Below are 25,506 nucleotides of genomic sequence, written 5' to 3' on the forward strand. Positions count from 1 at the left end.
GCATCCTTCAAGGTGGTGCTCGGTAGTCTGTTGTCTTCCATAGCTAATGACATTTGAATGAGAAATCTGCTCTTGCTTTTAAACTCTGCCAGTGATGTTGCTTCTCATAGTTTGTTTATAATTTCAATGTTGTATTTTCCTTGTGTGTTCTTTGCAACAATTTCTTGCTGCAAAACATTGACACTTGGCTTACCTGCACAGGCTGTGCAGGGACTTGGGTATTCTTTATCCTTCAGTGCAAACATTTAGGGCCACAGAAACATGGCTTTTTTGTTTAATTTTGTAGACAGTATAAAATAAATCTAGTTTTAAATCCAGTGGTGTGAAACATGTAATAAATGGTGTGTTGTTTTTCAGGGGGACAGTAAAAAAATGGAGGATGTTGGTGCTTATTTGACATTACCTTCTACACGTCAGCACATAGAAAATAAAGCAGCAACCATGCTCAGGAATTCAAACATTGTAGGGGGGCTTTCAGTAAGCTCACGAGATGCATTTTTTATTTCAACCCTTGTTTGTTCTACCAAGTTAACTCAGAATGGTATGTATCTCCTAAACCAGGAGAAGCTTTAGAAAGAAGACATTTGCACAAATGATAAATTAGACTTTAAATTTTAATGTCTGGCCATTTATTTTCTATTAGTGGGCTTACTGGGGCTCTTGAAGTGGCGCATGAAGCCAGAGCTGCTGCAGGAAAACCTCGAAAAACTGAAGATTGTAGATGGAGAGGAAGTTGTGAAGGTATATCTGCTCAAGTTATTCCCACAACAGTTATTTCACATGTCCTTTTATACCATGACACACAAAAATGCTACACAGTTTCAAAAAGAAAATGAAACTGGAGGGGCAGTAAACACAGAACCTTAAAGAATCCTGCATGATAAACGTAGGAACTTAGAGGTCTGTCAATTACACTCTCTTTTGTGTCATTCAGTGCAGTGCCTTTCTTCGGGATAAGAAAGCAAAGCTGCTCATTAGCACTTGTTTTCTACTTGTTGTCCCAGAGTTGTTGCATATTGGCTACTATTAGGCCGTGGAGAAGTGCAAGATTACTAGTTAAATCTGCCTGTTTTCACTGGTAACTAATTTACTGGGATGCTTTTCTGCTTTCTGTTCTTTTATTTTGCTGGAATTCTTGCCCATGACCGGGAAATTGAATACCAAGAATATTATTGGTCATGTGCTTATGTGTGTGTCACAGGTAAAGTTTAATTTTTAATGTGCACAGAAAATTTTGTTTAAAAACTTGGTATGAAGGCAGTAATGTTAAATATCTTTCACAACCTCTGTCCAACTTTTTGCTTTTGTCCATCTGAAGCATCACATTTTCTACTGATTTCTTTACAGTGCTTAATTTACATGTTGATGTGAGAAAAAAATAGTAATTGTGTGTCATGCACCTAATGATTTCTTTGTTAATTTTGTGAATATAACATAAATTAAAAACTTGTTAATGTTTTGGTAAGTGTTAGCCACTGTTACACGTGTTACTCAAAATGTAAGCATGAAATGCTTCTGTGGAGAGAATGGGAAGGAGAAAAAAGGTGGAGTTTTTGTAACTAAAAATATTTGCATCCCAAGTCACTGAGCTACTTTGCTATGACATAAAGTGGCTTTGAACTGGAGCATAGAGATATGAAGTGCCTTTTCAGTCATCATGTATACATGAGAATAGCATCTATTAATCTGTTTCACTGAGGAGCTAGGAGTGCAGTTACAGATAGTAATTTCTGAGGATGTAGATTCTTAAAAGTAAAAAGCTGAGAACCTACAAAATCAGAAATTAATTTATGTCTCAGTAAAGGCCTTAAAAATTCTGACTACTGATCTACTCACTTAAAGAGTGACTTGTAAGATTTTCAAGTTGAATTGGTTGCCAGTTTGTCAATGCCTGTTGTTCTGCAGTTTCTCCAAGATACGCTGGATGCCCTGTTTAACATTATGATGGAACATTCCCACAGCAATGAATATGACATCCTTGTCTTTGATGCACTGGTAAGAATCAGCACCAAAGGATTGTGTTTGTCGGCATGAAGAACCATATAATTTTGAATGAGCTAGCAAGTCATTTATTTCAGGGAATTAGACTTGAAATCTCTACAGAACAGATGGAATATTAGTATTTAACTGAAACGCAAATTACTTACTCTCAAATAGTGAAGGATCAAAAAAGTTTCAGAAAACAAATGATTTAATTAAAAATGTAACTTTATTAAAAACCACTAATGATGACCATGTAACACTAATGATGATCATGTCTGTTTAGATCTATATCATTGGACTCATTGCAGACCGTAAGTTTCAGCATTTTAACACTGTTTTGGAAGCCTATATCCAACAGCACTTCAGTGCAACATTGGCATACAAGTAAGTTTGTCGTCTTCCTCTTTCTTTCAGAACTTCCACCATAACATGACAGAAAATAAAAACTGCTTGTGACTTTTGTGATGTAATTGATGATGCCTGTCTTGATACTGTTGCTTATCTGTAAAGAAACCTATCTGTGAGAGACACATAATATAAGTAGAGTTAATTGACAATTAATTTGGGGTTAAAAGATTTAATTTTCTGGGTTTTACTATGTCTGAGCACTTGATTGGTATCCTGTCCAATCTGTCAAAAGATACTTTACTGTAAAGCCTCTGCTGCTACATTCCTGTTAAATCTTCATGTCGTAGTTTGGGCTGGGTGCCCTCTGCTACAGGGGTGTTTCCTGTGTCCAGAAGTCCAGCCCAGTGGGTGGACACGTGAAATTATGTATTTCCACCATAATCGCTTGCACCACTATAAATTTTACGGCAGGGTCTGGCACTTGTTCTTTCCTTTCCTCTCCGACACCTGGTAACTGGGGGAGAGATCTCCCGGCCATGGACCTGCCTAGGCCCAAGGCCACGGGGGGATGGGCAGTCTCAGATCTGGCCAGCTGAGACTAGCCTACCAGTGGGGGGGAGGGGGGAAGGAGGAGCCCTGGGGGTTTTGGGTGCACCCCCAGGTGGGGAAGGGATCTTTCTGGGACTGTTTTGGGGTCTCTCTTGTCACTGTGTTTCTAGCCTTCTGCATGCACTCACTGTTTTCTATTTAAACTTTCCATCACTTTTGCAATCTGTTTGTTTGAGTCATTATTTCTGCGCATGGTGGGGAGGGGGTTTGCCCCAACCCATTACACTTCATACGCAGTTCAGTCTGATGTTGCACTAGGAGGGTTTCAGTGCAGTGAACTGGAATTTTGATATTTGATATGTGATCTGCTGTGAGCTAAAGTCTTAGGTGGTGATGTTAGTAGACAGTTCTATTGTGTTTTGGTTTTTTCTTCCTTTTTTAAAAATTTTATATTTGGAGTGTCTGAAGAATGGCTAGATGGGAGGACATGGATTCATAGCAGAGAATTAAAACTGTGGGGATGTGTTCTACAGCAAATTAGCTGCTGGATTCCTAATTTATTTTAAAAAGATTGTGCAGATATGGTAGGATGAAATTCCTTTGAATTATGAAGAAAGAGAACATCTTCTGGTGATACTCATCTTGGGGAAGTGCTATAACAGGGTAGATTTTTTTTAGTTTATTTTTTATCTACCTGAAATCTAGTTCTGGCAGCTTAATGGGGTGGCAGATTAAAGCAGAGCTTTAATTTAGAATATAAATAATAGATGGAAGACTTTAGCTGAAGATTTGGAGTAGATGAGAGTATCTTGTGCTGAATTTGCATCAGTTCCAACTCAACAGGAAGTGTCACGCAGATCGTGCATGAGAAAATGAGGCTGCTGGAACTGGAAGTCAGTAGTACACCATAAATCCTTTCTCACTTTGTAGCAAAGTTAGAGTTAGTATTATTTGTCTTGGAAAGCTCAAGCACAAGCTATAGGCTCTTCTTTAATCCTTCTTCACTTCATACACAAAAAGCTTAAGTAATTTAATGCTTTATATTATTGTAAAAGAGGAGAAGGTTGAGTATGGAATCTCTCGGGACAGCCTTATTTGCTTAAAATATTGCTAAGATTTATTTGTCTGGGCATTTCTGATGATATAATCGAAGTGGCAGAGGCAAAGAAATGTTCATGACTGTTTCCCAAATCTTGAGCTTTCTTGGCTTTGTTGGTTCTGTGCATGTGATGGAAGATATACTCTGTTTCAAGAATCATGTATGAAATAAACAAATAGCTGTGTATGGCCTGACTCCTAGTTAGGAAGGGTGGATATACTGTGCCCCAAATATATTACAACCACATTATGACCATATTTATTCAGTTCCTATTTAGTCATCACTTTGTATCTGGATCTTATGGAGTTCTGAGAGGACTTAACACCAGTAGTTGAAGGATCCTCAGTGGACTGCCCTTGTGTACAAGCAGAAAGCCGTGAATTCGGAGAAGCTATACATGGAAACATTCAATGGGCATGAAAAGCCTAAAGCAGGGTATTGCTGAAGTATGAGTTAGGCTGGTGCAGTAGGGCTGTTAGTTGCATAGAGATACATATACACTTATATATATATATATATACACACACATATTTGTTCTGTGCATTAGCAAGCAGTTATTTGGGGTAGAATTTGGATGCTACTTTTGTTTTGTTTATTTAGAGTAGGAGATAGTAGATTTCTATCTTTAGTGACTCAAGGGAAAAAAAAACCAACCAACCACCCTTATTTTAATTCTTATGGCTACATTAAGATCAAGATTACATCATTAATACTAATATAATCCTTTAAAATGAAACTGTTACTATGAAATTTTAATACAAGCTTCTGTGGTTTTTCTAGTAGGTTTAGCAAAAAAACCTTTGGCTACAAAGCAAGGAAGTGTTGAGATAAAATACGTACTTGAAGCAGATATTGCTCTGTACCAGGCTAGTGCACTATTTACATGCAGTTAATTTGGGTATGTAGTGGTGTTTAATCACTGATTAATGCAGGTAGGCAGAAGTAACATTTTGTGTTGCCTTGTGCATGTGTATTATAAACTGTTGGAAAAGTGCTTCCAGGAAGTTATGCTGCTGAAGTCTGAAATTTCACATTCCTTTTCCTGCTTTCACAGAGAAGAATTTGTCCCTCATTTATTTATATTGATAGAATTTGTGCAGCATAAATGCAAAAGTACAGCAGTACATTTGTTGTATGTGCTTGGCTAAGCATAAACATTTATTTAAGGAGCCAAAGAGGTTAAAGAAATTAATTAAAAATATTTTTAAATGTTTTTTTTTTTAACTTCAGGAAATTAATGACTGTTCTGAAGACTTACTTGGATACCTCCAGCCGAGGGGAGCAATGTGAACCTATCCTAAGAACTCTGAAAGCGCTGGAATATGTTTTCAAGTTCATTGTTAGATCAAGGACATTATTTTCACAGTGAGTACCTATCATGACCTAGTATCCTGAACCACCCCTGGGCAGCAGAGGAGGTCGTGCTGAGATTCAAAACTTTCCTTTGAGTAAATTAAAGTGACTCAACACCAAACAGCTGAAGAATTTGATTTAGTAGAACCAATGAAAACTCTTGTAATGGAGGGAAAATAAGAAGAAAAAGGAGAGGGGGGGAAAGAGAGTGAGGGACAGAAAATATCATCACTCCTTGGATCCAGTGACAGTATCATAGGAATAGTCCAAGTTCTTGGTCGTAGGTGTACATCCCAGCAGGGTCTTCTGTGGTAAATGCAACACATGGACCCCAGAAGTTGGGGTCCTTTCATACTCTTTTGGCAGGGGGAGAGGTGTGCACCAGGCCCCTGCAGTGCAATGTATGTCACATGGTGCTGTCACACGTGGTGCTATTAAAGAGGGAATTCCACCATCCACAGAAAGGATCTTTTTTCTGTGTTAAGGCAGCAGCTCTCCTCCAGAGCCATTAAGGTTGTCACCCTCTCTATTCAGCCTAGGTAAGTCACACCTTGTTTGAGACAATAGAGTTACTAGGCGCTATCAGCCCTGCTCTGCCACATGTATTGTTTTGAGGCAATGGAGGATTGGGCTATCACAGTGCCCAGGCTATTGCCATTTATCTAGCAGTCCAATACCAGAAACAGAAGTAGTGCCAAGAAACAGAAAAACACAATTCCAGAACAGAACTGTATTTTTTGGGTTTGTGAATAAAAGTTGACAACTGGCCTAAAATACAGACATTGCTAAGAGATTTTTTGGAGAGTGTTAAGTTCCAGGGATGTATTTAGTCATGGCAGCCAGTTTCAAAGGATGATTAATCTTTGTGTCAGGTGCATTGGCTTAAGACCAATGGATGGCCAAGCATTGTGACAGATGGCTGGAAGCTGGATATTTGTCCTTGAGATCATGGTGTTCAGCAGATCACACTGTGCATAGAAGAATATAGTTTTCAATCATCATTGTCCAACTGAATTTGAGTTTCAGATATCCAGTTAAATGATTTATAGGAAAGACTCATTTAGACTAGATTCAGATAGCTCAGCCAAACAGATGAGGTGTAATGTTTACAAGTGATATTCAGATTTTGGGTAAAAGGAGGTGGTGAGAATGGAGATAAAAGCTGGGAGGACAAGGGGAACACAGATACTGCAGTGTAGTCTAATTCCACCCCAGCCCTTATTGACTCTCACCATATCCCACAGATTCCTTCCACATCCTCTGTTTCCTCTCTTCTGCTTTTCCAGCAGTCCTGGCTCACTGGCGAGGTCCCAGAGGACTGGAAGCTGGCCAACGTGGTGCCCATCCATAAGAAGGGCCGGTTGGATGAGCCAGGGAATTACAGGCCTGTCAGCCTGACCTCAGTGCCAGGCAAGATCATGGAACAGGTCATCCTGAGTGCAATAACACAACACTTAGAGGATGGCCAAGGGATCAGGCCCAGCCAGCATGGATTTAGGAAGGGCAGGTCCTGCCTGACCAACCTGATCTCCTTCTATGATCAGGTGACCCGTCTGGTGGATGTGGGGAGGCCTGTGGATGTAGTTTACCTGGACCTCAGCAAGGCCTTTGACACCGTCCCCCATAGCAAACTGCTGGCCAAGCTGTCAGCCCATGGCTTGGACAGGAGCACACTACATTGGGTTAGGAACTGGCTGGAGGGCCGAGCCCAGAGAGTGGCAGTGAATGGTGCCACATCCAGCTGGCAGCCAGTCACTAGTGGTGTGCCCCAAGGATCAGTGCTGGGCCCTGTGCTCTTTAACATCTTTATTGATGATCTGGATGTGGGCATTGAGTCCATCATCAGTAAATTTGCTGACGACACCAAGCTGGGGGCAGGAGTTGATCTGCTGGAGGGTAGAGAGGCTCTGCAGAGGGACCTCGACAGGCTGGACAGATGGGCAGAATCCAACGGCATGAGATTTAACACATCCAAGTGCCGGGTTCTGCACATTGGCCACAACAACCCCATGCAGTGCTACAGGCTGGGGTCAGAGTGGCTGGAGAGCAGCCAGGCAGAGAGGGACCTGGGGGTGCTGGTTGATGGTAGGCTTAACATGAGCCTGCAGTGTGCCCAGGCAGCCAAGAGGGCCAATGGCATCCTGGCCTGCATCAGGAACAGTGTGGCCAGCAGGAGCAGGGAGGTCATTCTGCCCCTGTACACAGCACTGGTTAGGCCACACCTCGAGTACTGTGTCCAGTTCTGGGCCCCTCAGTTTAGGAAGGATGTTGACTTGCTGGAACAAGTCCAGAGAAGAGCAACAAAGTTGGTGAGGGTTTTGGAACACAAGCCCTATGAGGAGAGGCTGAGGGAGCTGGGGCTGCTTAGCCTGGAGAAGAGGAGACTCAGGGGTGACCTTATCACTCTCTACAACTACCTGAAGGGAGGTTGTAGACAGGCTAATGATGGTCTCTTCTCCCAGGCAGCCAGCACCAGAACAAGAGGACACAGTCTCAGGCTGTGCCAGGGGAGGTTTAGGTTGGATGTTAGGAAGAAGTTCTATACAGAAAGAGTGATTGCCCATTGGAATGGGTTGCCCGGGGAGGTGGTGGAGTCGCCGTCATTGAAGGTGTTCAGAAGGAGACTTGATGGGGTGCTTGGTGCCATGGGTTAGCTGTTTGGGTGGGTTGGATTGGTTGATGGGTTGGACACGATGATCTTGAAGGTCTCTTCCAACCTGGTTTGGTTTATTCTATTAAAGGTTTATCTTTTCCCATCTAGCCTTAGTAGTTTTCCCCCTGATACTTGTTCTCTTGTCACTCAGCTGCATGGATGAAGGAATGTGGTGGCAGAAGATATGTAGTGGCAAACTCAGGACTATAGGTAGACTGAGTGTTTGGATGCTATGCTTGTGGTCAGCAGAACAGAAAGATGTTCTGTTTTATCTTCTGTTCAGTGGGAACTCTAATACAATGTTGTTCCACTGCCTTTTCCCACCCCCTACTTCTCCCCCCACAAGTCCTTGTAAGTGTATAATTGGGCAAAGTTAAGTATATTTGATGAATTCTGAAATTTTGGTCAAAGTTCAGAAGTTATCTGATCCTGGTAGATGTAGTCCCTCAAAAACATTCTCCTCTAGGAATTTACTATTTATAGATGGAAACAGATAAACATGGTGAAAAGAAGTATTGCTCAGGAGAATAGAATACAGCTGGTAGCTCAAAAGTTGTGTTTTAAATTTATGTGTCATGGCCAAAGGGGACATTTAGAGTTTTAGGGAAGAAAGTGTGCAGAGGATTGTGACAATTTCTTGTATGGATGGAAGTCAGAAGGTGGGGGTTTGTTTCAGTGAGAGCTTTGGGTAATCCCTAGTATTATCTGGCAGCAAAAAGTGTATAGCAGACACTTTGTGATAAACTAGGTTATTGCAATATGTTGCATATTCAAGTGATTAGCCTTGCATGTCCACTCCATTTAGTTTTCCCAATAAATACATTAACTGAAGGCCTGAATGTCTAAGGTCAGTTGGACCATGATTATAATTGGCAGTAATAAATAGCTCTTGCAAATGGGAGAGCCTCTAGGCGAAAATAATCAACCCATGGACAGTATGATCTGGTACTGGCATATCCACCTATAGCTGTTGTGATTGAACTTTTTCAGTCAATTTCCTGTTGTCAGACAGGTCATGAACAAAAGAAAAATAGGAGGGGGGGGAGGGGAAGGGAAGTGGATTGATGTATTTTCTTCCCATGGGAAAAGCTAGAATTTACAGTTGAAGTACTTTCAAGGGTAGAGATTAGCCTTCTTGGAGACAAATATTTTGAATTAATAGAGCTAAGACAGATCTTTAGATCATTCTTGTTAATTTGATGGGCTTCTTAAGAAACTAAGATGCCTTGTTGAAAGGTAGAAGACATTACAAAGTGAAAACTGTGTACGAAAGAGATGAATAATGGCTTCTAATATTAGACATAAAATGGGAGACTTTTTTTATCTGGTTGTCAGGCAGATACATTGAAGATAACCAAGTTCCACTTTAATTTGTGTTCATTCAATCCCGCTGAAGCTCCAGAGATTTAATGAAAGCAAAAATGTTTTTTACTCCAGTTGGCTGAACTAAGGTTATGTCCTGCAGCTGTTTGTTCAGTGACTGTTTTGCAGAAAGGTCATACGTATTAGCCAAAGGTTTATATAGCTCAGGCTGAAAACATGATATGTTTGCTCTCCTCCTTTCATTAGCCTAAGGTTGCTTTTGGTGGTGAAATTTCTGTATACTGTTGTGATGAAGTTGTTTCCAAGCAGGTAATTAGTCATCTTGTAAAATTTCCTTTTGGAACAAGTGTTTTTAATTTAAATTTAACACAGAAAATTGTCTAAATGGAAGCTAAATGATGAATCAAGAAACAGTTATCATTCTACCTGGCTTAAATTAGTCCTGCTGTAAATTTTCTGAAAGCATGTTTAATACATGTTGTTTGATGCTTCTGCCTTCCTCCTTGCCCCATGTTTAGTGGAGAAAGATTCAAATTTCCACCTGCACCAAAAAAAAAAAAAAAGAAGTTTAAGAAGCCATGTTGTATAATCAGGAAAATCTGCACCAGTGCATTAGCCAAGAAACTGTACTAAACGCTTAGACTGAGACAGCTGCACGCTTACAGCTTCCATGTACTTCATTCCCACGGAAAAAAACCCTGAAAAATCCCAAACAACCTAAGTACCCCCTACATGCCACAATCTCCAGCATGCTAAGATAGTAAATCACTGAAGCAACCCCTAAATTTTCTGAATGTGGTGAAGAGGTTATTAAATTTATTAATATGAAATATGAATTATGAAAAATATTATTTTATTAATTATCAAACTATTAATAACCGATGAATCACCAACTTATATACATGTTCTAGTGCACGTTCGTGAAATACATTCCACAACTGGCTTAGTGTTATGATTATAACGTAATTGAACTATCTATAAACCCTTTCTATATTTATATAACGAAGGGTGCAGTTCCGCCGCTTGGCCACTAGAAGGAGACTCGGCGGGACGCGGGCGGCTTCTGGCTATACACAGCAGTATTATAATCTTTCTATGCGTCAGCGCTTACTCTGCTAGACGCGGATACTTTGAACTGAGTGCTAGTGGGTGGAAAGCACGTGGACAATATTCAATTCCCTTCAGACAACAGGGATCGGTCCTGGTCGGGGTCGGTCCGTGGGATCGGCCCTCAGAAGTCGGCTCGCACGGCAGGGCGGGACGACGGTGGCCGGTAGGTGGGCTCGAACGACGGAAGCAGGCGACGCTACGGGGGTCGGCCCAACCACGGCGGTTCTCGGGGCTGATGCAAACAGCCTCAGGGGGAGAATGCGGCTGCGTTAGGCGCCGGATTCTCTTTACCGAGGTTAAAGGAGCAACAGGACTCTCGTAGTGGTCCCGGGTCCGGTGCAATACAAGCACGAACAATGCTCTGGTTTTCCCTGGAATTCACAGGGCTCAGAGCGGCACTCGGCGGCTCTGAGAGAGCGGCACTCGGTATTGATCAAGTCCCTTCTCCCCGGCAACTGGGCAGATCTTACCCGCGGGGGTTGGTCCAGTCCTCCGGTGGCACGATGGGCTCTTCCGATCGGCACGACTGGTTGTAGCAATGCTGAGCTCCTCAGGCTCAGCGAAGGTCCTCCCTCTGGGCTTCTTCAACAATGCAGAGGCTTCCAGTATGCGTGCATGTATAACAGAAGCTAACAACAATAAGCTCAATGGCAAAGGCTGCAGCTCGAGAGTTACTCTCTCGAGCAAGCACAGAGACAAAGTAAATGAGAGGGCAACGTGTTCACCAACTGGGGTGATACTTATAGATTCCTCGAGGCTGGGCTTGAGCAATGGGCACTCTCATAAACAACTGGCTTCAGCCTATAGAAAGCGTGAAGCTAGAATTATGCCCATACTTGGTGTCAGCACAAGCGCTGCATGCGCTGGGTGCGTGCAAGCCTGGCTAATGCCTTGGCTTTTGTCTTCCTCCTGGAGGAGGGGGAACTTGCCCACATGCTGGGACAAGATTCAGTATTGGGGCATAATGTGCCTTCACCACACTGAAGCAACCCCTAAATTTCCAAAATGCCCCCTGATAATAAGTAAGATGACTTTTCTATTTAAATGTGCTGATACCAAAACCTGCTCATTCCAAGATGCCTTTCACATCAAAGTTTTTCTGGTATGCATTTTATATACAGTTATTGCACCTCACTGAGGACATACCTCAAGTGATGTGCATCATGGATGTTTACCTCTCCAAATAATGTTTTGGATCTTGGGGTTCCTTTCCAAAAACTGACTTAAATCTCTCTGATAAGCATTGACACTAAAAAACACAGAGGCCGTGGGCCTGAGTAGTGTACCTCTTGGTGTTTTCCTTTCCTCAAAGCTTCTTGCCTGTCACTGTATAAATAACAGTTTTGATTTTTCCTTGCTGTGCACAGAAGTTCTTAATTTGCCCTTAGTTCTCATGAGGACTTAAATTTCAAGTTGACAAGAAAAGCACATGACAATGAAATACACAACTTCAGAAAGAGGGATTTTTCTCTTCTGAAAGAGAAGAAGTTCTATACAGAAAGAGTGATTGCCCATTGGAATGGGCTGCCCAGGGAGGTGGTGGAGTCGCCATCATTGGAGGTGTTCAGGAGGAGACTGGATGGGGTGCTTGGTGCCATGGGTTAGCTGTTTGGGTGGGTTGGATTGGTTGATGGGTTGGATGTGATGATCTTGAAGGTCTCTTCCAACCTGGTTTGGTTTATTCTAAAAAAATAAAGGTTATTCTAAAAATAGAAGATTGAACATCAGAGATGCAGCATTTAGTTCACAGAACACTACTCACATTCTAGGATCCTCTTGTCCCCTTGTGTTTTTTTTTCTTAGCATGGTTTGTTTGGTTTTAGTTTTTAAAGTTTTGTTTGTTTTAAAAAACAAACCAACAACAAGCTCCACAACTTCTGACATCTTTTTCAGGTAACTAATTTGACATGTCACTAGCATCACTTAACTGTGTATGTAAGCAGTCTTAATGGCTGGTATGAATGATGCGGGAGAGATGATCTGGAAGAGTGAACCTGCAGTACAGGCAATGAAGAAATAATGGCATAAGATTAATTTAAATGCACTTTTAAACTCTTAAGCATTAAGTGCAGATTGCTTTTAAAAGCAGAGTGGTTAATGGAGACTGTAAAGCTATTTGAAAAAGCAGCAATACTAGCAGAAGACAGAAATAGTAGTAATATGTGAAAAATATTGTAGAGTAGCTCAGTTGTAGCAGAGAAATACCCCAAACCCCACAAAAAAAATAAAGACAAAAGCTAAGCAAGTTTTGGTGTGTATATAAGTCACATTGAAATGACTTTTTAATGAGCTCAAATCTGGGAAGTATTATTCTTTAGAGGCTTTTTGAAAAAAGTTAAAATGCTTATGTAAGTTGTTCCAGGGAGCTTTACTTGAACATATCTGGTCACTTACTTTGCATTTGTGTGAATCTACTACAAATACCTCTGAAAACTCTGCTACATAGAGAGACTCTGCTGGTCTCTCTAGCAACCAGCACCAGAACAAGAGGACACAGTCTCAAGCTGTACCAGGGGAAGTTTAGGCTCGAGGTGAGGAGAAAGTTCTTCACCGAGAGAGTCATTTGTCATTGGAATGTGCTGCCCGGGGAGGTGGTGGAGTCACCGTCCCTGGAGGTGTTCCAGAGGAGATTGGATATGGCGCTTGGTGCCATGGTCTAGTCATGAGGTCTGTGGTGACAGGTTGGACTTGATGATCTTTGAGCTCTCTTCCAACCTCGGCGATTCTGTGATACTATGTGGTGTTCAAGCTGAAGAATTTCAACACAATGGAGTGAACAGCAAATATAACCCATTGGTCAAATATCTGTGTACATATTGGATCAACTTATACAATATATTTTAAATTAGTGTTAAATATGCATCTTTTAGGACTGTGAAACTTTGTGATTCCAAAAGAATAACCTAATGTGTCTGTCAACAGATTATATGAAGGCAAAGAGCAAACAGAATTCGAAGAATCTATGAGGAGACTCTTTGAATCCATCAACAACCTGATGAAAAGCCAACATGAAACTGCCATTTTGCTGCAGGTTGGTGTGTGCATGGAAAGAAGTTGGTTTTGATAATTTTTTTGTTTGGTTTTTTAATATGGCTTTGGTTTGTGATTTAAAAAAAAAAATATTTATTTTTCTTTTTAAATTGAAGGAGAGACACTTTTGGCAAGTGCATTCTTCATTGTGTCTTTTGTAATTCTGCTTTATTGGGAGACCAAAGTTATCTAATCAAGGTTGAAGCCTCAGCTGAAACACTTGGGAGAAGATGCATTTTATGAATATAGCGAATGACAGAACCAAAACACAGATGCTGGAGTCTTTCAAGGGACCTAATGAAGTGAAAACTCCAGGGAGAGTTTTTAATTCTGTCATTTCTTCAGAATAATTCTGAGCAGAGCTTATACTGTTTTAGTTTGAAATACAACCTGGGATGACAGTGATTGATGTAGTAGTACAAAGTTAACTTTGCAAGCTAAGAGGTAGGTGGTTATTCGGAGCTATTGCAAACACATAGGACTCCATAGGTGTTATACTTTGCATACCCAAACAGGAGAGTTCAGTCTATTGGAAAAATGGAAAAATAATCAGAATATCAAAACAGCCTTACACAACTGTAAGACTTGAAATTACCATTGATATGAATAGAGGTGGAATGTAGATTGGTAGGATCAGTTGAATGAGTTCAAGGGGATTACTCTCTGAAGATATCAGAAAAGAAAGTTTTAGGAGCCCTGAAGAAAGTTACAATAATTTGGTTTCTCAGGATACTGAAACTAAAACTGAACTGTTTTGAAGAGCCTTGGAAAGTGAATTATTAAATCATTTCCATCTTGGTTGTCCAAATACCTTATGAGGTTTATCTCCAGAAAACTTATTTTGAAACCCAAAATGTCTGCTAATGATATTTTTTTTATATATATATATTTTTTTTTTAACTTAGACCTCAGTATTTTATTCAGTAGTAATTTCTCAGTCATTCTTACTGAAAAACAGACTCAGACCTCTATTGAATATTAATTCAGCCAGGAAAGGGTTATTTGTAAAATTACATGTCATATGAAACAGCCAGAAGCACTTTTTTGTTTCAATTTAACTTTATCTTCTGAGTCTTATCTTGCTTCCTAATACTGTTACATGCTGTGTAAATTACACAAAGTTAAAAATCTGCCTTTTCAATCTCTTGTTCTGAAGCTGGCTGAAGCTGATAGATGTTTTGGCTTTACTGCCTGAGCTTTGGGAAGGGTAGATAGCGGCTTCTGTTTTGCAATAGTTTATATAAGTTCTGAACAAATGAAGCCAGAGTTGTTAATTTCTTGTTGGTGAAATGGAAATTCACATGTGAATCCAAATTAGCCATTTATTTATTCATTTACTCATGCTATTAGTGAAGATGAAGATGCCTCTTTTGTGTAAAGGTACAGATAAAATGCCTCTCAACTTCAGCATTGCATGAAGTCAAGTTACTACAACGAGGATTATAATTTAGTATCCTGACTGGCTGGTATTTGAAAGCAAACGTGAACTGGAGAGTGATCTATTGCTTTGTAAAGAGATTGCTCCTTGTAGACAAGATTGAGAATGGTATAAATTTAGTAGTAGAAATATCAGTGTGCATGTGGAAGGTGAGGATTTCTTGTCTTAAGACACCTTTCACAGATTTTACTTGTAATTATTTTAAACAGGCATTTAGAATTTATACTGGTGTACTGGTGGTGGCACTGGTCTTCCTAGATATCAGTTGCTTCTCTGTAGCCATTGTTGGTGAAGTTTTGTTGCTTTTTGTGATAGTGTCCCCTATACTTTTGTATTTCTGAGGATAGACTTCCTGTAATCTGGCATTGTAGATGTAAATAGTTTGGTCAGGGGAGAATCTGGAGGTGAAGGGGAGTTAGAGAGGTGTTTGTACCTTCTTTCTTTCCTCCGAGCTCTTAGGGGAAACCCATCATTTTCTGCAGCTGTGTTTTGTCTCTGGGTAAATCTAATCTATGTTCCTGGGGAATAAAATTTGATGAATTATTTTTGAATTTCAGATGATGTGTTTTCATAAGGTCATACTGTTGATGTCTGATTTGTAGTCTGTGAGTGTGCCCTTTCATTGACAGCTTGTCTTCCCAACCTTAGATTACAAATCAAGCCCCAGCTTCTTTTCCAAAATCTGTTCTGTCCCCCAACTGACACATCACATTCGACCTACAGATGGTCTTGTCTGTTGCAAATGTCAGCTATACCCAGCTTGCTCCTAGGCATTGATTTTAGAAAGTAGTACTCACAATGCTATGCATACTTTCAGAAACCTTATATGAAATATTCTCAAGGTCATGAAAACAGGGATAGATAATGGTCTGTGGCATTAAAAAGTATGGAAGTAATGGAATGTGAAGATGATGCCTTTCTCCTCTCAGTTTCCCACATTTGTGTCTCATCTGTACTGTTGCAGTAAATTCTAAGAACTTAAAACTGTGCAAGTGTGTGCAGATTACTTATGAAAATGTAGGACTAGAAAGGTCCTGACAGTGATGCTTTGATTATGATGTCCAACAGGGGATTGCAGAGTAATGTGTTAAAGTTGCCTTGACAGCAAATAAAATTGCAGTAAGAAATAGAGCTCCTATGATAACTTTGAATGTTCTTTAAATCTCATGGGTACCTGAATTCCATGAATATGTATAATGTAATGTTGCAGAAGAGGGCCACGAAAAAAATAAGCTTGGTCAGGAGTAAAGGTTAAAATAAATCTGGCAGTACATTATATAGGTAAGAAATAATTTTCTGCAGTGCTGTGGGTTTGTCTGTATCCTGTTTAAAAAAATTCTCTAAGGTCTGAAGAATGCAGCACATGTACTGCTTACTAGGAGATTTTTATTACTTCATTAAGGGCAGTGCTCAGCTGTGTCCATTGTGCATCATTGGTAGCTATAATTGCAAATGAAACTTGTGAGTTCAAAAGAATGCAGGGCAGATACTTGTTATTGTACTTCAGTTGGTACCACAAGTCTGCAGAGGACTGGTAGCTATGGCCTTCCCATTATCCTCCCTATACAAGTGCAGAATGGGAAATATGTAGGAAGGCAGAGAGGGCAACAGAGCAAGTGTCAGTGGTGCACTGCTTGAAGGCTCCATCCTGTATCAGACGTCTTTCATAGTAACTAGGTAGGCAGCCTACTGAAATAAGAAGATGGAAGAGAAGAAGACTGATGTTCTCTTTCAAACCTTTATCATTGTGGCCAGGTTTTCCTTTTTGATGAATTATGTATCACTTTACCAAAATACTTTTAAAACCATAGAGTCTTGTTTTGCTTGGTATTTATTATAGCTGTCACAGGTAATTTTTTGAATGCAAAACTCATTGTAGGCATCTTTAAATATCTAAAGCCTAAGCCTTTAAAAATGTTAGCCATAAAAGTTAGTGATGGTTTTGAGCCTGAAAATTCCTTAAGTATTTTTGTCCATGTAACAATAGTAATGTGCATTGGTTTTGTACCCTTTTCATCTTTAAATGTTTATTCCACTACACTGTCAAAATATACCTCAGAAATCTGTTAAGATAAACTATCAGATAGCTTAGCTATAAATGGTTGATTAGGGAGAAGACACTTCATTTAGGCTATTCCAGAAAGCGTAGCTTTGGAATGGACAGATGATTGTTGTCCTGATTTCAGAGGCTCAGGGGTGACCTCATTGCCCTCTACAACTACCTGAACTACCTCAACTACCTGTGGTACCAGGTGGTTGTAGCCAGGAAGGGGTTGGTCTCTTCTCCCAGGCAACCAGCATCAGAACAAGGGGACAAAGTCTCAAGCTGCACCAGGGGAAGTTTAGGCTCAAGGTGAGGAGAATGTTCTTCACTGGGAGAGTAATTCATCACTGGAATGGGCTGCCCAGGGAGGTGGTGGAGTCACCATCCCTGGAGGTGTTCAGGAAGAGATTGGATGTGGCACTTGGTGCCATGGTCTAGTCATGAGGTCTGTGGTTACAGGTTGGACTCGATGATCTTTGAGGTCTCTTCCAACCTTAGTGATACTGTGATATTGTGTGATACATTCTGGGATAGAATTGACATAAAGTGTGATCAAAGACCCCCACTTTGATCTGTGCTTGGTTTACATATCAGCATAATGACAGTCTGAGTGGCCTACAAAGAGAATATGATCTGCAAACATGATCTCAGCCCTTGCGGTGGTCTACAGAGAAAATATGATGCATTTGGTACTATGATAATTAAGTTCCTTGTCATGTCCTCAGTATAAGAGCCCTTTTTATGATTAGTACTCTGTGGTGGAATTAGTAGGCAAATGTGATTTAAAATTTCAGTCTGAAATGTCCACACATTATTTTTGTGTGCATGTGTTTCGGTGTTGTGCTCTGTATTGTTTGTGCAGTGTGTGTGCAGAGAAACACAGAAAAGTAATGCAGTCTATGTATCATTTAGGTTGCTGCTTTGAAGTACATCCCATCAGTTCTTCATGATGTTGAAATGGTCTTTGATGCCAAGTTACTGAGGTGAGCTGCTTTTGCACAATTATTGCTTGTATCACATAGCGTATCACTGCCATAAACAATTATTTCTTCTTGATCAATTAAGTCAACAAAGCTATGCTAGTTTGTGCTGATGAAGACAGTGGTGAAACTCTGGGCATACATTTTTAACAGAGTGTTCTCATTCCACTTGCATAATGACAGAATACTTAAGCAGCAACTTGGTAAATAAATTGAGCAGAAGGAACAATATGTTTATTTTTTTATCTATCCCCCCTTCCCTCTCCCCGCCCCCCCCAACTTCCCTTGAACAAGCCCTGTTTCAGAGAACCACGTCTGATTGTAGCAGTTTGAAATAAGTATCTGTCTTCACTCATCAGACAAAGATGAATTGCCCCCACCACACACATATATATCTTTATTCCACTGAAAACAAAGCAAAGCAATAAAGATTTGTAAACATAGTCAAATTCTAGTTTGGCCTCATCTTGTTTCTCTCGAAAGTTTTCTTTCTAACCTGCTTTTGTCAATTTTTGTGATATGGTAAATAAAGTCTTAGATTATTAGAAGTTTGTGACATTTTGCTCTTTCTTTCTTAATGCAAAATGAATTAATCTGTACAGAATTTTCTCTTACATGCAGCCAACTACTGTATGAATTTTACACTTGCATTCCACCAGTGAAACTACAGAAGCAGAAAGTGCAGTCCATGAAGGAAATCGTACGCAGCAACCTCTTTAAAAAGCAAGGTAAATATGAAATACCTTTAAGGCTTAAAATAAATAGGTGTGAAAATGCTGACTGACTTATGTTTTGTACAATTCATTTTTGAAATTGAGTAAAACTAATACCATGGGACTGTGAACGCCAGAAGTCTGGCTTCTGGAGAAGACTGTCCTCTTTCAAGACAGCTATTTTCTTAAGTGGGATTGTGAGCCTAGAGCAAAGAACAGGTGGGCCTCAGAGGAACAGTTTTGTATGGTTTTCCTATGACATAATGGTTAGATGGATAGAGCTATATACATATCCTTTAAACCCATTTGTAAGCTCTGTGGTGAAACAGGGAAATGACCTCATGAACACAACATATAGTATGTAAGGCCTTTGCCTGGGCAAAAGCAAAAAGTTCCAGTTGTGCTGTAGTGTAGCTCAGCTGTAATGCAGCATCTCCATTTTCACAAATGGTGACATGTCTTGACCTTCATCAGAATCTGATGTCTTTCTCCACTCAGGAGTGCAAAGTAGCATTGAAATGTCTTTATTATGAAACTGTTGATTCATCTCTGGTAAGCCCACTGCTTTGCTGTCTTCAAGAACAGTTAGACTTAAAGTAGCTGGGACATTCTAAGTTCTAATAGTAGTAAGGATATTACTTGTTTTAATGTGCTTTTTGCTATATTTTATGCTTTTCATGTGGTGTGTTAGTTCCCAGCCAAATGCTGGTTTTCTGGAAGAAAAGTTCAAATTTTTAATGTTCTGTCTCAGAATTCTTGAAGACAGAATAAGGGCAAGCATGGTTGTGGAAGAACAATGGCTTGATTTTTTTTTGCAAAGAAACTTGTTTTCTTGATTGTTATTGGGTCAGTATCAGGTGTGTTTGTCAGACGGCAGATTCCATGCTTGTGTAAGGTGGAATAAAGCTCTAATAAAGATCCAGAAGGAAAATAGTTGAGCATGAAGTACATACCACAAGTAAAATATCCTCTGTGCATCACAGTTCTATTGACTTACATCTTACTCCTTTTAGTGTACAGCTAATTTCTTCCATATCTATGTATGCTCCAGAGGAGAAAAAGACTAGATTTTGAGATTCCAAGGAAGATACCATTATAGTCTGCTTAGTGTGGTGCTTCTTTCACATGTTTAACAAGCCTTTGCTTTGGCTGTGATCTGTTAATGCAAAATATTCTGTAAAGCTTTTACTGCCTGCAGATAAATGATGATAATAGATTGTTTCTTGCTTGTAAATGTGGCTTAGCTGATGTGCTGGAATATATAGCTGGTATATCATGGGAAATGTCTACCTCAGAATGTGTTGTGAATTATAAAAAGGGTATGTGTTTCCTATTTCTGTATTTTTAAGGTGATAATAAGAAACATTCCTAAGAGGATTTACAACACTGAGGCTATTTTATGAAAACAATAAATGGTCCTTTTAGTATACTGGTGACTAGATAATCACTACATTTAAATTTTTTTCCCAGGCAGATAGTGGATTTATTTTGCCTTAGATTTATAAATCAAAAAGATAAATTATGTCCAAGACCTCTTTGTGCTATTTGGTGCTAACATGAAACCCAGGACAACAAAACAAAGTAGCTGAGAGGAAGCATGTAATACTTAAATCATTTGTGCCTGATCCTGTATATCTGAATAGGTCATTGTGATCCACACTTGCCCTAGTAATTGACAGTTAAAGTGTATGCATTTGATAATATGTAGAAATATATAGCTTGTGTAAATGCTTATGATGATTACATATGCAAAGTCTGCTTTAGAATGTTTTAAATGCAGTACTTGTTATATAATTATATAATAATGCTTAGGTGCTGTTGGGAAAATTGGCAGGCAGGTGGGGTTCTTTGTTTGTTTAATTAGTTTTAAACAAGAGACAGTCCTCTGAAAAAATAATTGTCCAAAATAGAGAAATCAAGTCGACATAGTTTGAAAATTATAAGCATGCCCATTTTACATACTGTTTAATCAATATCATAACTTATGATGTTGATAACTAGAGAATATTCTTGCTAACTAGGCAATATTCATTTAAAGATTTTGTACTTCAGTGTTCTGATGAAGTGACAGAATAAACCTGCTTCTCTCTAGACAGGAAAATTTACATGTACCTGACAATTTCCCTTATTTTTATTCCTCTGGAGAGGTCAGGGAGGGGAGCAGGCATACTGTTTGACCATCCTCAGTGAAACCCAGCCAGGCTCAAATAGACTCTTTCAAGTATGGCCAGCAGACAGTGTTACTGTTGCCTCAGCGGTGCTACCCCAGTATCTGTTAGGGCATTTAGTAACAGAGTATCTCTTTTTGGCTATCTTTATGACTTTCCTTTCTCCCAACCCGCCCTTACGCTGCTAATGGCAGAAAATCAACCCTGGGATAATCACAGAGCGTTTTATAACCATCTGATATTTAAAGATTATTTTCATTTGTTTTGTTTTTGTATTACTTGACTTTGACCTTCAAGTTGTAATTACCACAGAGGAAAGTCCACAACATATTGAAGTGCATACAATGATGAATCTGAAAAGAATGATATTGTAGTAGTAAAAAAAAATAAATCTGTACTGAGCTACTGTAAATAGCAAGCAGGTCCTTTTTCTTGTTCATTACTGTGGTTTAAAATAGCAAATTCCAATATGTTTTTTTTTTTCTACATTAAATACAATCGATTCTAAAATTAATTGGGTAGGGAGCTAACTCTGTATGTAGGGTGTAGACAATTCCTGATTCATTACTCCAAGCAATGAGGTGGAAGGTAATTTACAAGAACTCAAGCATCTGTACGGTATCACAAAGAAGGATGTAGCGTGATAATGAAGGTAAGATTGCCAACAGTATCATTACTTAAAGTTCACATTTATCTACAACAGGTAGTGGGGTTTTCTGCCATGAATGTGGCATGTATTTAACTACATTGCTAATTACAATGAATTTTAAAGACTATTAATTTGTCTGTGTTTCAGTTTACCCGTTTTCCCCTCGGGCTTTAGTATTTAGTCTCTTTCCATGTAGTTCATTACAGTTCCAGTTCAATTAATTTACTTCCATTCCCAGTGGTATTGTCTTTATTATTTAATCCAATTTCATATATTGGCATTTATTTTCCTATACCTGTTGATGTCCACATGCTTGATGATCCTCAAGGTCTCTTCCAACCTTAGTTATATTGTGATATAACTTGGAAATATCTTAAAAAAGAAAAGAAAAGATAACCCCCCCATTGAAATCCATTGAAATGTATTTTTATTAAATAAGTTATGCATGAACCCAAAGTTGAACGTTAACTTTCAGGTTAAGCTGAATTTATTGGTATGCATTCCCAGGCTTCCAAAGTTTTCACTGTAGACTGCCATGGACTAAAGTGCTTTTGTCAGACAGGATGCACAGGCCCACTGACTGCTGCTGGAATTGATCTTCAGAAGCCCCACAGTGCTGCAGCACTTTCACAAGCCTTTAAAGTGCATTGATAGATTTTGTTGTTGAGGCATCAATTACTTGTTCCTACTCACTAGCTATAATGCAGCTTAAAGGGGTTTATGGTGGTTCAGGTCTTTGGGTTACTGACTGTAGGCTTTCAACTGCCTGCACACTTTCACCATCAAGCGTAGGAACATTCTAACAGGATGCATGAGCACATGCACAGACTTTTATCCTGTTTTGTCTTCAGACAATATGATGCATGTCCCTTTTGTTCAGAAGACAAGAAATCTTTATTTTTGTCACTTGCCTTTAAGATCACACAATATTTTAAAATAACAGAGGGAAATAATCATCTTGTCCTGTATAAGCACCCCTAATGGGATTTCAGATCTCATTCAAGATGTAAGAAACTGTCTCCTGTCATATCGCTTTCCCTTTGTATAGTGAAATATAATGGATTATGCTCTCTCTCTTGTGAAATTCTCTACTGGACATATAAAAGAAGAATTTTCTTAGAATTGCTTCATTGTTGTGTAAAACTACTTTTGATGCATTGCTGCTTTGTAGGAAACCTATTTCCAAAATTCCTTGACCATGTCTCTATTTTTGAGATCACCAAATTGAGACATAGCTGTTTACAAACTGCATGCAATTGTTATTGGAGTGTTTCTGAGCTTATAGTATTGGAGCTATATTTTTGTTCTGGGGCGAGCAAGGAATATTTAGTGACATGCTGAAATTTGTGAAACAATTAGGTTTGAGAGAATTGTTTGGTTGGTTGGTGTTTTATTGTTGGGTTTTTTAAATTACTGACATGGAATGAATGTAAAATGCTTGAACATACAGTAAAATCTATTGGCACTGCTGCTTTTGACATGGTATTCTCAGAAGTCCACATCTGATTAGGAGTTTGGACTATAGCAGAACACTGTGAGATCTACTGCAAAGAATCTAAAATCTAAGTAGGTCACACAGATGGCTACTGGCAGGGGTGGGAATAGAGTTTCAATATCTTGGCTTGAAATCCAGGTCCTCTGCTCACTGTGGCTTTAGACATAGCTACTGCATGTTCAGCATATGCAGACCACATACTGGTTTTGGAAGAACAGCAGCAGGAGACATATGTTAGCAGTAGGGGTTAATTTGCCAGATGCTGGAAGAAATACTGAGATTGTAGCAATCTTTTTTCCTAACTGAAGAACTTTCTGTTGTACTGCTGTTAGACTGAGATAGGTACTTAAACACATGTGTATGTTGCTCAGTTTTACCTGTGAAATACCCTGATTCCTTCACTTGACTGCTTGAGAAGTACTGATAGTTCATGTATTGGTGATGTAGAAGAGCAGAGATTTAAGTAAAATCTGAGATTTATTTCTTAGTAAGTATTACAGAAAGAAATGTATATTAAATTTTTGAGATGCAGCTGGAGAGAACTGTCAGTAGGTTGGTCCTGTGCTGTGAATATTTTGTGTGTTATATATGGCATCCTTTCAATAAGGTCATGATATCAAATACTATAGTATTAAAGCAGAACCAGTACAGCAGATGTGGTGAACAGTGATATAGAATATGTAATATAACATAAAGTGAATTCAAATGGGTTTGGTAATGTAATATTTTTGTACAGCATAGCCTAAGCAATCTAACTTCTGTTAGATGAACTTTAATGAACTTTTATGAGCTTTTAATGAACTTTTCTTCCTGGAAAAAAACAGGAAGATAATTACTCTTATTTTCACATTCTCTGGATTATTTTTTTTTCTTAAGGGTTTGAATTTGTTATATGAGGGCTATGATCTTTCAGGAAGTGCAGATTCGTGTTGTAGAATGCTCGTGTTTCAAAAGCAGTGTGATGGGGCGTGGGGTTTTTCTGCTTGGGTTTTTTTTTCCCCCCTCCTTTTAATGACCCATTTGTAAGTCCATAGTGTGATTTCAGATATGTCTAAATCAGGGTCACCTAAAAAATGAATAAAATTTAGAGTTGAGATAATGGCATGTAATCAGCATCAAGTTTGCTCTCTCTTCTATATAGCCCAGTTAGAGAGTTAGACAAAAATATTTTCTTTTTATCTTTAGGACTATTAAGAAAAGAAAAAAGTGGGTGTTGGTTTGTTTGCTGGTTTGGTTTTTAGTTTGTTGTGTATTTTTTTGTTTTGTTTTAAAAATTAGAAGGAATGATAATTTTCATTAAGCATCTTTTAGTTTATTAATACTGGAATTGAGTTATGGATTTTTAACTAATAGAATAGAATAAGCCAGGTTGGAAGATCATCGTGTCTAACCCATCATCCAACCCACCTAATCAACTAAACCATGCAACCAAGCACCCTCTCAAGCCTCCTCCTGAACACCTCCAATGATGGTGACTCCACCACCTCCCTGGGCAGCCCATTCCAATGGGCAATCACTCTCTCTATTTAGAACTTCCTCCTCACCTTCAGCCTAAACCTCCCCTGGTGCAGCTTGAGACTGTGTCCTCTTGTTGTGGTGCTGCTTGCCTGAGAGAAGAGACCAACCTCCTGTCTACAACCTCCCTTCAGGTAGTTGTAGAGAGCAATAAGGTCACCCCTGAGTCTCCTCTTCTCCAGGCTAAGCAGCCCCAGCTCCCTCAGTCTGTCCTCATAGGGTTTATGTTCCAAACCCCTCACCAACTTTGTTGCCCTTCTCTGGACACAACCCAGCAAGTCAACATCCTTCCTAAACTGAGGGGCCCAGAACTGGACGCAGTACTCAAGGTGTGGCCTAACTAGTGCGGTGTACAGGGGCAGAATGACCTCCCTGCTCCTGCTGATCTATTCCTCTGATCTTAGATGTGTTCTTACTGCTAGCAGTTCTTAAGTAAAAGTTTTCATTTTCTGTGATTGTTTTGCTGCTCTATGTTCAACAAAACTTAGTTGAAAGTGTTAGTGGTTTAAACTGTTTGAATGTAGGAGATTTTTAATACATTTGCATTTGACTCTCCTATCTTTAGCTCCAGGGAAAAACAGGCAAATAGTTGAAACAAAATCGTTCCCATGGATTCATTCTGCAATGTCGTCCTTAGCTTTGAAATGATTCTCAGAGTAGGGTGTTCTTTTTCCTTCCTCCTTTTGTAATATGCAGTAGTGTCTTCAGGAGTACGTTACCTCAAAGCATCACCTCAAATCCTGTATGCATGTCTTGCCAGTTCTGCTCCTTCAGTACTTTGATATATGGATAAGGGTGGTACATCCATATTTTAGGTATTGATCTGCATACATTTGTGATGATCCTGTGTAGATTAAAGCCATTATTCCTGTTTATGGAGATGACATGCTCAAAACTGCTACTGGTAAATTCTTATCAGACTTGACCCATCATGGCAGATTTTTTTAGTTGTATTTTTTAAAAAATCTTGATATGTGAAAGAAAATCTAAATTAAGTGAACTGGTTTTAACAGTGAACTAATAGGTGTATGTGTAAAAACTACTCTTTACAAGTAC

The 25,506-nt window shown here is 39.4% G+C and overlaps 1 protein-coding gene across 1 annotated transcript in view; it reads left to right on the plus strand.

The window, feature by feature from the left end:
- DOCK2 (dedicator of cytokinesis 2) overlaps positions 1–25,506 on the plus strand; it is a 184,153-nt gene that overhangs the window by 23,462 nt on the left and 135,185 nt on the right. Inside the window, exons 18-25 of the mRNA XM_068158666.1 lie at positions 358–541; positions 644–741; positions 1,906–1,995; positions 2,267–2,367; positions 5,210–5,344; positions 13,341–13,449; positions 17,843–17,913; positions 18,532–18,638. Of these exons, the coding sequence (XP_068014767.1) occupies positions 358–541; positions 644–741; positions 1,906–1,995; positions 2,267–2,367; positions 5,210–5,344; positions 13,341–13,449; positions 17,843–17,913; positions 18,532–18,638 (895 nt within the window). The remainder of the gene's footprint in view (positions 1–357; positions 542–643; positions 742–1,905; positions 1,996–2,266; positions 2,368–5,209; positions 5,345–13,340; positions 13,450–17,842; positions 17,914–18,531; positions 18,639–25,506) is intronic.

This window comes from Melanerpes formicivorus, unplaced genomic scaffold, assembly GCF_026170545.1.
Source record: "Melanerpes formicivorus ecotype bairdi unplaced genomic scaffold, bMelFor1.0.p_v2 SCAF_2, whole genome shotgun sequence".
In the NCBI taxonomy this organism is placed as follows: Eukaryota; Metazoa; Chordata; class Aves; order Piciformes; family Picidae; genus Melanerpes; species Melanerpes formicivorus.